The sequence below is a fragment of the Nematolebias whitei genome, chromosome 2 (genome assembly GCF_014905685.2).
Source record: "Nematolebias whitei isolate Nwh7 chromosome 2, NemWhi1, whole genome shotgun sequence".
Classification (NCBI taxonomy): Eukaryota; Metazoa; Chordata; class Actinopteri; order Cyprinodontiformes; family Rivulidae; genus Nematolebias; species Nematolebias whitei.
The window spans coordinates 19,960,326-19,976,924 of NC_056499.1; the positions used below are offsets into that span (position 1 = coordinate 19,960,326).

A 16,599-nucleotide genomic window follows, 5' to 3' on the forward strand; every position below is an offset into this window, starting at 1 on the left:
TATATATATATGTATACATATACACATACACACTACTACTACTACTGATTTATTTATAAAGCACTTTAAAACAACCACCGCTGCAACAAAGTGCTGTACATGTAAACTCAAAAAAACATTTGATCATATAAAACAAATAATAAAAACAGTTTAAACAGTACAATCAAGAAAAGCAATAACAGCAGTAGTACAAATAAACCAAAGCAAGTCTCAGTCCGTGCCAAAAGCTAAGGAATAAAGGCACCTCCATGAGCAGCTGATCAGCTGATCTGAGGCACCGAGCAGGAGAGTACAGGTGAAGTAGGATGGGGTAAGAACATTTTAACTAAAAAAAATAAAATAAATCTCCAAATGAAGTCTAATATGAACAGGTAAATACTGCATTTTTGCTCAGGTCCGCACTCTTTTAGGTAATACGTCTCAAGTTAAAAGTCATGTGACCTCAGGTGAGCTCCAACCTCCGTATACCAGTAATTGATTTTCTTTTCTTTTTCTTCTTTTGGCTTCTCCCTTCTTCATGGGTCGCCACACTAAAGTAAGTCACACAAAGACTTCCCCTTTTTATTTTTTATACTGGATGGCCTTCCTGACACAACCACAGACCACCAAGCTACCACAGCCCTCTGTGTGGAGCAAAGAGCTGCCATCCAGGGAGTCCAGAGGAGCAGATGATCGGGGGTTAAGGTTCTTGCTCAGGGGCCCAGAGTGGGACAAGTGAGGGTGGAGGCAGGTGTGGGCGCTTTACCTTTCCCTCCCACATTTTGATGTTGTCGGTACTAGGGAGTTGAACCAGCGATGTTCCGATCACAGGCCCACCTTCTCTAACCTCTGCGCCACCACTCCCGTATAATCTCCGTATAATTGAAATGACTGTTAAAAAAAACCTAACGTTGCCTCCTACTTTGGATTTAAAATTCAATCTAATACAAATGATCTGTTGACATTTTATGAACAATACTTCTGTGCACAGCAAAAACAGGATCCATTCAGACAAAATTACAACTGAACACGATCAGTAGTTAAAGTTAACAAATAAAACGTCAGCTGCTAAAAATAGAAATAAACGGGTTTATAGAGATTAATTAGTAAGTGCTATGTGTTGTCATTCCCATACAATTAGTTCTTTGCATTTAATCCATCGAATCTGGGATACACCCAGGTGGAGCAGTGGGCAGCTATGTAAAAGTACAGCTGTAAAAATGTAAGCTGCCCGGGGGCTGTTAGGGATTAGGTGTCTTGCTCAGAGACACCACGATATGTGGGAATGGTTGGGGATCAAACCTGGGACTTTCAGGTCCCAGGTCGGCTGCTCATCTCAGCCCCAGTTGACAGAAGTTCTAGGTGTTTTGCCTTTTTTAATTTCTTACGGGACAAATTGCCATGCTGGAAAAAGTTACATTTTCTTTGCACAGCTCAGTGATTAATGAGTGAAGCTTTAACTCCTAACAGCATTACTAGAAAAATATGGGTGGATCTGTATTAGCGTCAGTTTAACACATCAGCTTCTATCAATGACCGTTTTCTTGTTTTGTTTTGTTTTGTTAGTTTGTTTCCAGTGAAGTGTGGCTGCATCGCCCAGTTTTCTTGATCTACCACATTCTGATTAGAAAACCATATTCCAGCTAAATGACAGAAAGTGCAGATAAGCTGCAGATGAACTTGTTGCTGAGCAAACAAATAAACAACAAAAAATTTTTGGCAAACAAAACAAAAAAATTTTTTCACACTGTTTTGTTTCTACTGAACGTCTGTGCAATCCAAAGAAGACCCTGCAGATGGTTCAGTGCCAACTTCAGTACGACACCCAGCCAAGAATAATTCTGCGGTTGCCCGACTGATATTTTTAATTTGTTCAGACTAATAGTAATTATGCAAATTAATCGGAGTGGTTTGCTGTCTTGCTGAGGAAGTACCATCACTTACAAAACTTGTTTCACAAAGTTTTTTCTTTTTCCTCTTCTGTTTTAGCAACTTTTTTGAAGTCGCATGTGCACACACTTTTACGTAAAACGAAGTACAGTTTTTGTCCTTCTGTCTTGGGAAAGTCATGTTCTGTTTTTTTTTCTCTCAGCATCACATCATGGGAACGCTCCAGTTCAGTTGCAGTGAGTGTTCAGGGTTATCGTATTGCTGTCAAAGTACATCTCAGACTTTTTCACAGGATCTAAACAAAACACATCAAAGCAGCTCAGCATGTAAAAGGAACACTGTGTGAAAAGGTTATTGCAAATAATACACACTATGACAATACAACACTGTAACACCATACAATTGACTCTCCAAAGGAAAATTAAGTACAGCTATTTTATAATATTGGGTTGAGTTGGAATCAAGATTACATATACACTGTGTATATATATATATATATATATATATAGTCATAAACTGAATAAGATTAAATGGAAGTCAACTGTTAAATGAACTAACTGATTATTTTCAACTCCTTATGGCAGATAGTTGCAGTATGTGTTGAATAAAGCTGGTGTTCTTAGTGCAGCTTTAATTCTTGCTACTTCTTGTCTGAGCCAAATTAGTCTCAAAGTGAGTTTTATTGTGTATTGGACTCCAAGTACTGTTTGAGAATCAAATCCTTCATCAGTGCTAAATTGGAGATAGGACTCAGTATTCTGGAGGCACTCACATGACTGAATGAATGTTCTGCCAGTGTTGATATTTGATATTTTCAGGTTGCAGCACTCTGCAGTGGTGATGTCATACTTTAGCTTACTTTGCAAAGTGAACGGTTTGGAAATATTTGAATATCCCAACAGTGTTAAGTTCTCTGCCCTCATCCATGAATATCTTGCTCCAGTAGTCCATTTCTCATAAGACTGTCCTCATTCTCCAACATCTGCTATAGATCTTGTTAATCCAGGTAACGTACAAGCAAGCAACCAATGTTGATGGCACACAGGTTCAAACCCTGAACCCCTGATCTTCCAGTTCCAAAGTCCTGAGATACAGTATAACCACTGTGCCAACCTCCCAGTAAATCCAAACATGTCCCTGAGACAGTCCAGCACATAATAGCAGGATATAATATGGAGGCAGGCAAAGCATATGTGGAATGCCAAGATGCTGGAATAATATACAGGATCTGTGCCGAGTATGGACTGGAGGTCCCACAGTCAAAGTGGGAGACTCTGCCAAGGATGGTGAATGATAGGGCTCAGATACTGTGGGAGTTCCAGGTCCAGACCAATAAATGGGTGATGGCTGACCAGCCAGACATTGTGGTGGTTGACAGGCTACAGAAGAATGCAGTGGTGATAGATGCAGCAATCCCAAATACCTGTAACAGCAGGAGCACGAGAAGTTGAAGAAACATCAAGAGCTGAAAGAGGAAATACAGAAGTTTAGGAGAGTCAAAGCATCATACAGGAAGAGTGGATCCAACAGATCCCAGGAACAACCTCAGAGATCTTGGTCCAAATGAGTGCAGTCCTAGGAACATATAAGGTACTGTGCAGAACCCTCAAGATCCCAGGCCTCTGGTCCACTGGCTCCCTGTCAAATCCAGAATAGAATTCAAAATCTTACTCCTAACCTACAAAGCTCTCAACAACCTAGCTCCATCTTATATTTGAGATCTTCTTGTTCCATATTTTCCCAACAGAGCACTTCGCACTCAGACTGAAGGCTTACTCGTTGTTGCTAGAGTTTCCAAAAGCAGAGTGGGAGGAAGATCTTTCAGTTATCAGGTTCCTCTCTTGTGGAACCAACTTTCAGTTTCTGTCCATGAGGCTGACACATTGTCCAGTTTTAAGACTGGGCTTAAACGTTCCTTTTTGATAAATCCTACAGTTAAGGTTGACTTCTTATGCTGCCTTAAGCCTTAGACTACTGGAGGACAAATTGACCTCATTTCCTTAAATTAATTGTTAAAATCAAATAATTTTCATTTGATACTACAGTATTTCTATTTTAACATTCTTGACCTGCCATTGTGTATCTGTTCCTCCTTCCTGTTCCTCTCAAACCCAGCTGGTTGAAGCAGATGGCCGCTTGTCCTGAGCCTGGTTCTGCTAAAAGTTTCATCTCATGAGGGAGTTTTTCCTTTCCACTGTCACCTTCATGCTTGCTCAAGATGAGTCTGCGATGGAGTTAAATTCAAATCAGTCTGCTCCTCAGATAAATAGTGTTAACGTTTTATTATTATATATGAATGTTTCTGTTCAGTGCCCTGAGATGACTTCTGTTGTGACTTGGTGCTACATAAATAAAGTGAACTGAAATTGAATTGAATTGATAGACCAGGGTTGGAAGTGAAGTTGAACCACCCATGGAGAACATAGGCCATGCTGTTTTATATACTTTTTCTTAGTCATTCTTGTTAGAATTGATTCTAGAGAACAGGTCTCTCTTGTAAATGAGTCCCCGAGACTCAGTGAGACTAACCTGTATAAATAAAGGTTGAATGAACAAAAATATGGGAATTATTATATCATAATTTGCCTTAAAAAAACATATTTGCTTGGTTTATGCTTTATTTTTAATGTGTTTATTTATTCTTTTTGTGCATGTAAAATGTCTGCAGTTACTTTGGCCCCTAGACAAATTTCAGTCTTTTCTTCCTCGTCTACATGAGCAAGTTTTTCATACAGAAACCCTTTTGACCAATTTTCTGACAAAACATGGCCGTTGGAAAGTGCCCCATAAAGAGTCTGCAGCTGTAAACATAATAAAAACCAGTGTTTTCTAGATTTGTAATCTTACACACCTATATTGGAAAACCTAAAACATAAAAGTAAATAAGTCACGTAGAAATGTCATTATTTCTTTGTTTCACTTTGATAAAAAAAAACAACATACCAGTACTCTATGGTGCTGAATAAAAGTGGAATGTGGTACTTAAGAAATGTCAGACATTTAACTTTGTTATTTAGGTGTTGGCTAAGTCTTTGAAGTTGAGGAATGATGTCAAGAATTCAGGATGTACATATATATTGTTTTCATTGTTTGTTTTTTCCTGCAGGCATCGTTTCTGAACTATTTTTCTAAGTTCATGCAGGAAGTTTTTTTTTTTTTAAATCCACTTAATCCATTACATCTCATGGAGGGAAAACAATCATCATCATGCTCATTAACAACATAACTGCATATAAACATAAAGTTTTCTTTGACTGGTCTGTCAGCCGGTATGCTGGTGTGTGCCTCATCCTATAATCCTTCCTCATACTTAAAATCATTTTAAAGGATACAACTGATAAACTACTTCCTGTAGAAAACTAATTGCAACAAAAGTGTGCGTTTTGCTTAAACACCTCGTTTACTGGAAATGACAGACTTCTCTGCAGCAAAGTCAAACTGCAGGCCCCACCTCTCAGGCCTCTTGTGGTCTTAGCTGAACAGATCTGACATGAGCAGGTCTTTTTTCTACATACAAGTCGAGTACAAATTCACTGTCTGTGCCATTAGTTTGGTTGGGTGATCCTTAGAAGAACAATACCACCATCGTTTGTAAGACGATAAAAACAAGACAAGTGGAGTTTTATTCCAACGGGGCGTATTACTCCAAAACAAACCAGGTGTCTAATAGATCTGATTCAGTAAGGTTTGCGTTTATGTTTGTTTGCTTAAGGTCGGTACTGTCCAGGCAAAGACAGGCCAGATCCGAAAACATGGAAGGCAAATTTCCGCTGTGCCCTGAACTCTCTGCCTGACATCTGTGAGCTGCGGGAGCACAGCCGGAAGAGGGGCACCAATGCCTCCAGGGTCTACAGGATGCTGCCCAGCTCTCAAAAAAGCAGACGTCGAAGAAGTAAGGATCCTACCAGTCTGTGTTTGTCTGCGTCTCTTTCCTGTCCTCTGTAGCTCCAGCCAGTCGAGGGAGATGGCTGCCCATCCTGGTTCTCCTGAAGGTATCTTCCTGGTTAAAGGGAGTTTCTCCTTTCCACCATTGCCACAAGTGGACTTCCTCGAAATTGATTTTCTTTTTTACTAATTGGCATGTTACAATGTATGTGACTTTTTTTGGTGCAGTACTCTATGACATTTGTCATAAATTAGTACTATATAAATAAACTGAACTGGACTGTCCGACAAAGTTAAGTCAGGTCCTCTGGGCGGTTTCTTTGTGTTGAAATGTTTCGTCTTTCATCCAAAGGGCTTCATGAGTTCGAGGAGCCACAACAAACTCAGTCCCACAAGTAGCACACTCACATAGTGGGTTTGATGGTGATAAGATGGTTTCTGGAGTTCGCCCTCTCCCCCGTCAACTCCTCTGAGGCAGCCATGGCCAAAGTGGTTCAAAACATCAAAGTTCATGCTCAGTAATAAAAGTAGAAAATCCAACAACGTTAAATCAGGTCCTCTGGACGGTTTCTTTGTGTTGAAACCACTTTGGCCATGACTGCCTCAGAGGAGTCGACAGGGGAGAGGGCGGACTCCAGAAACCATCTTATCACTATCAAACTGATTGACCCACTACTTTATGTGAGTGTGCTACTTATGGGACTGAGTTTGTTGTGGCTCCTCGGACTGATGAAGTCTTTTGGAGGAAAGACGAAACATTTCAACATAAAGAAACCGTCCAGAGACTTAACTTTGTTGGATTCTTTTTTTTTAACCTGGATTATTGAGCATGAACTTTGATGAACTGGACTGGATCGAAACCTGGACACGCAGGTGTGAAATACGTCCAACACACAGTCAGATGACAGTCCTGCTCTCTGTCCTCCATCAGGCATGCGGCTGTTCAGCAGTCCTCAGGAGAAACACACGAGTTCACAAGAAAGCAGAAATGATGACTTATACACCACACACACCTGGCAACCTACATCACAGCAGATTCCAGACACACACTGTAAGGTGGAAAGTGTTCAGCACACCTTTAACAGCACCGAGATGCATGGTGAGTTTTATATTTCTGAGCTGATTAAGGCTCTCCAGCCACAAAGTGCTGATGGTTTTTGTTGTTTTGTAGAAATGTGGGAGTCCAAACCAGAGGAACAGGAACACACCGAGGTGGTCTATAAGGTACCGTCTTTACTAAAAGCAGTAAACCTTTACGTACTCTGACCAACATCACTAAACCTCTAAGAGAAGAATGAAAAGCTGCTAATTAGGAAATGCAGGCCTACTGATGTGTTTTAAAATTCTGTATTACACGGTCATGCATTAGGCTAATCTGGTGTTTTTCACTCCACAGCTGATTGACCGTTTAAGTGGCACCGACTTGTGGAGCCAAACGTGGGAGCAGAGAGGATGGAGGACACACACTCTGTGGGACCCGTCACATTGTAAGATATTAATTCAGAGTTCACAACACTCCCCAACCTGAACTTTAGTTTAGCATCACACGGAAGACTAAAACTTGGGCCGGAGTCCGTTCAAAAAGGACAGTGCTAACTCTCTGTGCAGTTAAGATAAAGTAACTAAAAACATTTAGATTAAATATTTTCAAAGTACGAATCACCTGAACGTTACCAATACTACTTAAGTTTTTTTTTTTAGCTTTGATATTAAACTTGAAATTCATGTGCAAAAACTGACTTGTGTCAACAGGTTTTATATTTATATCTAGTTATGATCGAAGTCTAAAATAAGTAAATTCAAAGGTTTTAGTTTGCGCAGCTTTTTCTGTAGTTGATCAAACTTAATGGAATGTTAACATTAATAACCTTCTTTTCTGAAAGTTATAGTGTTGTAGTGATTAGATAGATAAAGAAATGTGTGCCCGGTGACAGCAGTGAGCCTTTATTGTCATTGCACTGAAGAAAACTGAAACATATTTGACAACACTCCAGTAGCACCATTATTGTCACAAAAGCTTAAAGCTCTTTTAAAAATGCTAAGCATCATAACAGTCACATATGTAACATCATTAAAATCATTGCAACAATTAAATATATAATTCAAAACATGTTCATAATGCTATAAAGTTACATGAATTAAATTACAAAGAGGATGCATGTTCGGGAGCTATACATTTCTGCAGGCAGGCGGGAAAATAAACTATTCCTCAGTCTGCTTGAGCGGGCGCGGATGGCTCGGCCTGCCTGAGGCGAGAGCGGAGAACAATGCTTGTCCTGGATGATTTGGTCCCTAGATGTTCCTTGCACGTCTCTGCAGCCACATCGAGTCTCCTCTAATCTTGAAAGAGGAGATTTGATGATCCACCGCTAACTTAATGACCCACTGCATATTCTTCCTGGCTGCAGCTGGAACACCTCACGGTGCAGCAGGAGGTCAGAGTGAACATGGTGCAGCCGTCTAATTTGAATGTTATCCTTCCCAGGTGCTGTCGATGAAAACCCATACTCTCTACATACTGACAGCTACAGTGACCCGTTTGGTCCAACCTACACCAAAGATCTCACCGACTGGTCCACACATCAGCAACCACTGATGCCATAGTTGTAGCAAAACTTGATTTCAGAGTCAGAGAGTCAGAGTCAGAGTTTCTTTATTGTCATTCGCACCTCATGTGGTACTTGTGGTGGAGCGAAATTATGTACACAGGGTCCCAGTTACATCCAACAATAAAATGTCTAAGAAAAACAGTAATAACATCTAAGATATGAACTAAGAAAAACATCAACTAAATATACACTAAGCACTCATAACATAAAACATTGAACATCAGCACAAACATGAACATGAGTCTGTGAGCAGATGTGCACGCATGAACACATCAACATCATCAACATTTCCCCTTTGTTTTAATATTTATCACTTGTTTTGTTGAAGACTGGTTCTTGTTGAAACCCTGTTGTGCTTCTGCTGAGCTGACTGCCTGAAGGACAGAAATAAGAGAAGAGCCAGGCAGGCTGGAGAATATTGCTCCGTCAGTCGGCCTCTGTGCTGAGAAGGCTGCTATGAGGATCTGGTTCCAAGCCAAGCTTTCCTGCTGCTGTCATTACCGCTGCACTGTGGCTCAGTGACTCAAACTCATGGAAACGACACCACGCTCATGCTGCAGAGTTAACAGATATCATTTGGCCTCGGAGCAGGACTGAGCTCTTCCTTTTGTTTGGCTTGGTCTTTATGTTTAGAGAAGTTACAACAAATTAAACGCATTAAAAAATATGTAATTGTCTGCAAACTACTGTTTTTGAGCAACGTGCAAACGTTACATTCTCTTTTTAAGCTCACAGAAAGCTAAGGCTTACCGTCTCGATAGAACAAAAATGCACAAATCCTTTGTTTTTGCATCTTTCTTAGTTGGTCAAATGATGTTTTAGTTCTGTTTTTATCCCTGTGACAGTTTAGAGCAAATTTCTCCTTTTTGTTGTATTAAAATATTACAATTTTCCATACCCATTGTGAAAGGTTATTGCATCCATTAAGTTTATTGTAAAAAAAATAAACTTCTGGATATTTTTCACACTCCAGTTCATTGCACATGTATTTAGTTTGTGCGAACCCGTTATGGTTCTGTGGCAGCGAGTGTAAAACGACTCCTCTCATGGTTCATTTGTTTTGGATTCCCAAATAATAGACACCTACACCACAGAGAGCACTTATAATCAGCAGCCATCCACTGTCAGGTCTGCATTTAGTGGCTGTGATGGACAATCACACGTCAGTCTCCTTTAATGTTCATATCCACTCTCCCTCATTTCATTTTAGTGACAGGGAAAACAACCGACACAGATACTCCATTTTTTTTCCCTACACAACTTTGAATTACTTTAATTTGTAGGTTGCTTTTTTTGCATAGTGGAATTATTAACACTAGAAACTGAACAAGATAAACATATTCTATGTATAGTTCAGTCTATATGTAAAGCATAAGAATCATTTACTACACAGACGTTTTGGCTGATTCACTGTAAATTTTAGAGATTACAGTTGTTTTAGTCAGAAATCCACTGAAATGGTGGCCTCATTGATTAGCTGTTAACTTTTCTCCACATTAGAGAACTTGTCTGATATTCCAACAGACTTGTTAGAACCCCACTTCCAAACTACATCTTCACTCTTCATACCAGGGCTATTCAACTAAATTGGTCAGGGGGCCACAGTTACTGAAAGCCATGAGCTCAGGGACAGGACATCCAGCAGTTAGTCACTAATTAAGTTTGTTTTATAGTTTGAATTAGTTTTATTTAAAAATGAACCCACTGGTGGGCCGAACGGAGCTCATCCGTGTGCCTGATTTGGCCCCTGGGCCGCCAGTTGAATAGCCCTGCTTTATAAAATCACACAGGATCAACTTTGAAGTATGAGAAAACACAGTACAATGCAGTTGTCAGACAACATATAACATTTATTTATTTACTCTGAAAATGCAGAAAACCCAAATGAGCTTCCCTTTAAAGTGGGAACTTATCTTGAGGGGAGGGATAGAACAAAAAAAGTGCCAACTCTACTTTCCCTGTAAGGTTATACAGACAAGTAAGCAAAAAAGGCATGAGTCTGAATACAGCATGGATTCATTGTTTACAACACATTACAGCGTCGTCATAAAATAAACCCTGACACGTCTCCTTAAATAATTTGTCACATTCAATCACTAGCACACCCTGCTGGTCACACAGTATACTGCAACGACTACATCCTACAGGATTTAGGTCAAAGATGGACAACAGAGGTACAGTATACTGGATCTGAGTTGAGACAGGAGCAGTAGAAAACAGATCGATGTGACAAAAGCTGAAGAGCCGTTACTCAGCATCATTTTATTAAACATGTCAATCAATAAATGGGCAATGCAGGAAAGTTAAGGCTGTGAACAAAAACCTAAAACATGACAAGGTGTTTTCTGAGGCTCAGTACCAACATCAAATAATTTTTTTGTACCATAAATATATGTATTTTTAGCATGCTGCACTTATTACATTCAACACATTTTGTTGTGTGGAAATATTAAATCTTAAAATGTGCACAGATGACACACAATCACATCCATGGAACAGATTCTAGGTCTGCTGTTATTATTATTTTTTACTCTGATTTAGATTCGGAACAAATGCTGGTTTACAAGTTTGAACAAAAAAAAAAAATTCATAAAAATATGTATGTCAACAATAAGATGAAAGTCCCAGCCTGATCACTGACATAAATGACAACCAGCTTCATTTATTTACTGTTCCCCCGATTGAGGAATTATTCTTTGTGCTTGAAGAGAAAAAACAAAGTACACAAGCAAGACGACAACAGGGGGATAAATTTGTGCCCGCAAGTCTAGAGAGTAATACTTTCTGTAATTGTGACAAAGTGGTCACATCACATGAATCCATCGTTTAAACTACAGCAACATTATTACAATCACTTCTACAAAGATGGGTCTAATTAAATAAACATCATTTAGCCTCTGGCAAGTGTAAGAGTCGTGGCAGTTCAACTACCACAAACTGGAAGAGAGCAAAACGATCACTGCTATAACTGAGCAAACACAGGTCGAACAACTGAAACTGGAAGATGTGCTGGTGGAAGATACAATCATGCACAAACCAGCTGGTGAACATGTCTGTGTATTCTACTAACTGTATCAAGTCTTGCCCATCTTTGAAGAAGAGTTTGCACTTGTGATCTGGTCAACGGTGCACAAGCCGTCAAACAAAAGAAAATGCATTTAAAAAAAAAAAACAGGAGTGTTTTATAAAAAGCTACGCTGTGAACTTGCAGCATTACGCTTCTAACCTGCACAAGTAAAACAAATAATCACTACTTCAGAAGGCAAACGAGGAAGTTCATAGTTTCATAAAATTATATATGGTTTGATCCGAGTAAGATTAAAACAAAAACACAACCTGCTGAATTATGAGAAATTCCTATGCCAAGTGAGAGCGTACCATGTTTGGTCCAGTGTATTCACTCATTTCAAGTTTCTTAAAAAAAAACAGCATTCTTCAACCCTGAATGCAACTAAGAGAATCGTGCTAAATTCTCAGAATAGGATTTATTGTTGCATTGCTACCGTTACCTGTTATTTAATCAACCTCTGAGAATAAAGGAGAAAACTAAATGTTCCACAAGTCTAGTATGGCCCAGCCACCATGAGGTCAGCTAACAAATCAAACATAAATTACAGGCGTCCAACAGGCTACTACAGTAAATATTTTTGAAAACGTTTTCCTCTTGCATACACACAAGCATACATTTGACTGAGATCAGGAGCTCTCTAAACCCTCTTATCTATTCTTTACAGTGCAACAATATGGCAGCAAATGTATAGCAGTGCTTTCATTAAAAAAAGACAGAAAGGATGAAAAATAAAAATATATACAACAAAATGGAAAAAGCAGTAGTTTCATATTTTGGTCCTGTGTCCTTTACAGACAGAACTGCTTTTTCTTTTCTTCCCAAAATTCTTCCTCATATGAACAGTAGTTTTCACATAACCGAAGAGCTGTGGAAGAAAAACAACAACAAATGTTAGTATTCTTAGTACTACAAACTTAAAATGTGTACATTCAACCCCAGTCAGACACTTTTTTTTATTTTTTTCCCCCCCAAATTGTGTCTTATTTAATTTCACTTCTTTTAAAGCAGACACTAGTTTGAAGAGCTGCCCCACAAAATGATGCTTTTGTTTTCAAGCATGTTTGAGATTAGATCAGCCCCCCCCAACTCTTGCAGGGTCTTAAAATAACAAGACGTAGTAGAAACCATGGCAACAATTTGAGGGAGTTTTAAAACAACAAACATCGTCAGTGAGAAGTAATGAGAAGCTTGAAGACAACAAAAAGTCATGACCTAAACATAATCAAGCCAAGGAAGTACAATAGATATTAAACTAACATATTTTACTAGCAGTTAGACTGTATCATGATAATCTGAAGTTATCAGCAAAACAAAGCTTACCAATCACAAATCTATCTTTCCTTGACACTGGGGCAACATTCCCCTCAGTAAAACATGACCATAAACAGCAAAAGTATGCACGAGTTTCCTCTCAAAGCCACACAACCACCAGCTCACTGCAGTATGAAAGAATGGTTTGTCAGCATTTGTTTTACCACATCACGGGCACAGACACAGACTTTTATTTATACATGTTGTGTTGTCAATCCAAAACTGTTTTTTATCATCCCCGAAAGAGTTAAAGCTAGCTGCCAGAGGCAAAACTTTCCTAAAGCCAATGTGGAACTTACGATTTTAAGATAGTAATTTAGTAAACAGTATGACAGAAAAGACGAACAACACGCTTTCCTTAGAAATAAACTTAAATACTGCACGTTGTTCACGGTCCTTTTCAGCACTGCACTGTTTTGATAAAGTACTGTATGCTTGCAGTTGTCCCACACTTGTGGTATGTGCTAATTTTGAAAGAAGTCAATCCATATTTTTTCCGTAACCAAAAAATAATAATGAGTTCAACCTTTACAAACAGTTGTATCTAAAGTGGGCCAGAATAGCTTTAAAGGGCTATTTTGGACATTTAGAAGTGAGTTCTGTGGAAAAGTTGTTGTTGTTGATAGCTCTTTGGAGAAATACGAAGTTTAAATTGACAGGACTAACCATCTTACATCTAGTCTGACACAGACTCATGGATTAAAGCAGAAAAAAACATTTTGACTGAAAATCTTTCTGCACCTAGAGGTTACCCACTAAGACTTTAACCTGCACTATCAAGACCAACAACATTCTGAAGGAAGAGAGGAGTTTTAACACATTTTCTGTAGTTTATTTTTATGTCATTTCAGTGTTTTCCAATTGAGGGATCATCACATATATTTTAAGAAATTATAGCACAGAAAGTCTTTTGAAGAGAATAAATTAACTTCATTTTTTTGTGCAGATTTCTCCCCTAAAACTATTATTTCATTCAAAGGGATTATATTTGCAGGACTTCAGATCATGCAGTAATTAAGATTTTTCATATTTGATTATGTATTAAATTACAGATATCACAGTGCAGTTACCTCTCAGTGATTCTAAATAAATCAAGTTGAGCTCATCCAAACAGTCACAACACCTTGTTGTTGTTAAAACACTGTGTAGAATTTAACTTTTTTTTAAAGGTATTTACGATAAATTACGAACACCTGAAACTGGCTCTCACAGAAAGAACTTTGTGAGTGGGGCAGGGGGAGAATTAAAGTTAAACAGACAAACATCTCTGCTATAATTTGGGGCATAAATATTCGTCTTTTAGCCTCGATATTTATTTAGAAATACTAAAGCAGCAGAAACAGCCTCTCTCTGTGAGAGAAACCCAACAGGCTGCGCGCTCCCGCGGTGGTGCACGTCTCTTTATGACCTGGAGTTCGGTCACGTGCGCAGGCTGCACGTTTGTACAACGATGACGACGCTCCGAATGAATCAACATTTAATACAAAGTTAGATTTTAGATACAAAAGTCCCAGGAGGTCAGGGAGCAGTGTGGGAGGAGGGGGTACCTCTGCATCAGTCCTGGCATCTCCCCCGGCTGTACTGAATTGGTCACGTTTAATAATTTATTACGTCATCCCCTTCATGAAGAGGCGGGCGGCTCTGTTAGGCGGGTGTCCTCCTTGGCTTGCTGCAGGTGAGCTTTCACCTGCAGTTTCTCTCTGCTGCTCACACCCAGGCTCACTGTAAACCAGACAGCCGACCCGTCCTGCTCTGACTGGGTCAAACTGTGGCTCTGGTTCGCTTTACTGGTTGAAAGCAGCTTCAGTTTAATTCCTGTATCGTTAGATTGGCTGGCTTTAACAAGACCATGTCAAAACAAGTTTTTTTCCCCTCCTCACAGATGATGGAAACACGTCCTGGCCACATTCAACGTGACAGAAATGTACTGTGGCGAAAGAGAACTTTAATCCATGCAACCTAGCCCAGGGGTGTCCGATCCTGGTCCTTGAGGACCACCCCTGCATGTTTTACTTGATTCCCTGCTCCAACACACCTGATTCAGTGGTTGAATTACCTCTTCAGGTTCTTCAGAAGCCTGTTAATAACTATTGATTTAAATCAGGTGTTTTGGAGCAAAAAAACATCTGAAACATGCAGGATAGGGGCCCTTGAGGTCCAGGATTGGACACCCCTGGCCTAGATCAAAGTAGATTGCTGAAGTCCTACTAAATGAATACATTACAGCAAAGACTGGTACATCGTAAACATCTAGTGCCCCGGCACAAACAGAGTAATGTTGTGTATGATGTTCAGTGTCAGGAGGACTGTGATCAGTTCTACATCGAGGAAACTAAACAGCCACTGGCCAAAAGGATGGACCAGTACAGAAGATCAACATCATCAGACCAGGACTCTGCGGTCTACACTCATCTCCAGGTGGAGGTCTTCATGTTCAACTGTCCCCTTCTTACAATGTTATTGCATCACTCAACCATCTGAATAGCAAGCGGCCAGCGGGGCACTAACAAGGCTGATGGTCCTCCATTTGCATGTGAACAACTAGTTTTGGCTGTCACCAGCAAACTGGTTGATCCACTATAAAGTTGCACTGAGGCCTAAAAAATCCGGCCCGGCTCGAATCTGTATCATTTTTCCGAGCCCGACCTGAAATCGACGGATTAACTGTAATTTAAGGCCTGAACCTCCACAGAAAAACTGACTTTTTTTTTAAATTAAGCCTTTACTGTTATTGTAAGCAAATCAGTTTGACATGATATTTTAAAAACATATTTCAAAGAAAGGAAGATTTCTTGTTTCACCAAATGGATATTAACATACAAAACAAACAGCCTAAAAATCAACTCTAAAGACAGGCTATTATACAGATGAACTAAAATATTTTTAGAGCAAAATTATTTGGAAAAATATAGAAGAAGGCTATTTTAATTGAACGTGCTGCTCGTTTCAGCTTTTGTAGCTTCAGATGCTGAAACTTCTTTCACTGCAGATGACAGCAGGTGTGGAGACCCACTCGGCCGGTGATCAGCTGATCCATCTGAGCTCAACTGGACTTTTTTTTTTTAAACCAGCCGGTCAAACCTGCCTCCTCCTCAAAAGGTAGATTAACATAATTTTATATTGTGCATTTTTATTTGGTTTTCTTTGTGCTGTATGATTCGTAAAACCACATCAAAGCCTGAGACCAGCCTGGCCTGCACATTAAGCACATTATTATGGTCCGGCCCGAATTCAGATCAGGCCAGGCTTCGGGCCCGGGTTAGAAACGAAATCTCTAACCCACTATGAGAAGGGGCTATTTATAAGACTGAGTTTGTTTCAGCTCCTTAGACTGAATAAGTTTTTTGGATAAAAGATGAAACGTTTCAACAAAGAAGAATCCGTCCAGAGGACCTGACTCAACCTGTTACATTTATGCACAAACTATCCCTTTACGGCAGAAAAAACTGGCTTGTTAGCTATCAGTTACTCTAAAGAATTGCTCCATTTTTCTCACCTCGTTACAACTGAGAGCCTTCTGAACCTCCGTGTGAGTAGCCTCCTTTAGATTTCATCTGAGCCTGAACAAGGTCCACCTGCAAAAGGATGCAAACGTTTAAATTAATAAAAAGACTAAATTTCTACATTCAGATGCTTGAAATTTTTGAAGAGGATGAAAACCTACTGCTGCTAATCCCATGTCCCCAGAGCCTACATGTGTGGTGTGAACAAAGTTTGTTGGCTCCCCGATCATGGAGCGGTCAATTCGTCGCCGCCGTTTCTAAAAGATAAAATGAATCGAATAAAAAAGAAAACACACTTTTTAAATTGCTACATTTACAGTGATCTAATAATCACTTCAGAAGCAAAAAAAAA

At 39.5% G+C, this 16,599-nt stretch overlaps 2 protein-coding genes across 2 annotated transcripts in view; one reads left to right on the plus strand and one right to left on the minus strand.

Moving 5' to 3' along the window:
• Positions 1 to 8,358, plus strand: part of irf1a (interferon regulatory factor 1a) — a 9,555-nt gene extending 1,197 nt beyond the window's left edge. Inside the window, exons 3-7 of the mRNA XM_037697523.1 lie at positions 5,582 to 5,761; positions 6,686 to 6,853; positions 6,926 to 6,978; positions 7,151 to 7,241; positions 8,240 to 8,358. Coding sequence (XP_037553451.1) covers positions 5,582 to 5,761; positions 6,686 to 6,853; positions 6,926 to 6,978; positions 7,151 to 7,241; positions 8,240 to 8,358 — 611 coding nt within the window. The remainder of the gene's footprint in view (positions 1 to 5,581; positions 5,762 to 6,685; positions 6,854 to 6,925; positions 6,979 to 7,150; positions 7,242 to 8,239) is intronic.
• Positions 8,359 to 11,874: 3,516 nt separating this feature from the next.
• Positions 11,875 to 16,599, minus strand: part of cdc42se2 (CDC42 small effector 2) — an 8,839-nt gene continuing 4,114 nt past the window's right edge. Inside the window, exons 3-5 of the mRNA XM_037697525.1 lie at positions 16,409 to 16,504; positions 16,241 to 16,319; positions 11,875 to 12,298 (exon numbers count right to left, since the gene is read on the minus strand). Of these exons, the coding sequence (XP_037553453.1) occupies positions 16,245 to 16,319; positions 16,409 to 16,504 (171 nt within the window). The 3' untranslated portion in view covers positions 11,875 to 12,298; positions 16,241 to 16,244. The remainder of the gene's footprint in view (positions 12,299 to 16,240; positions 16,320 to 16,408; positions 16,505 to 16,599) is intronic.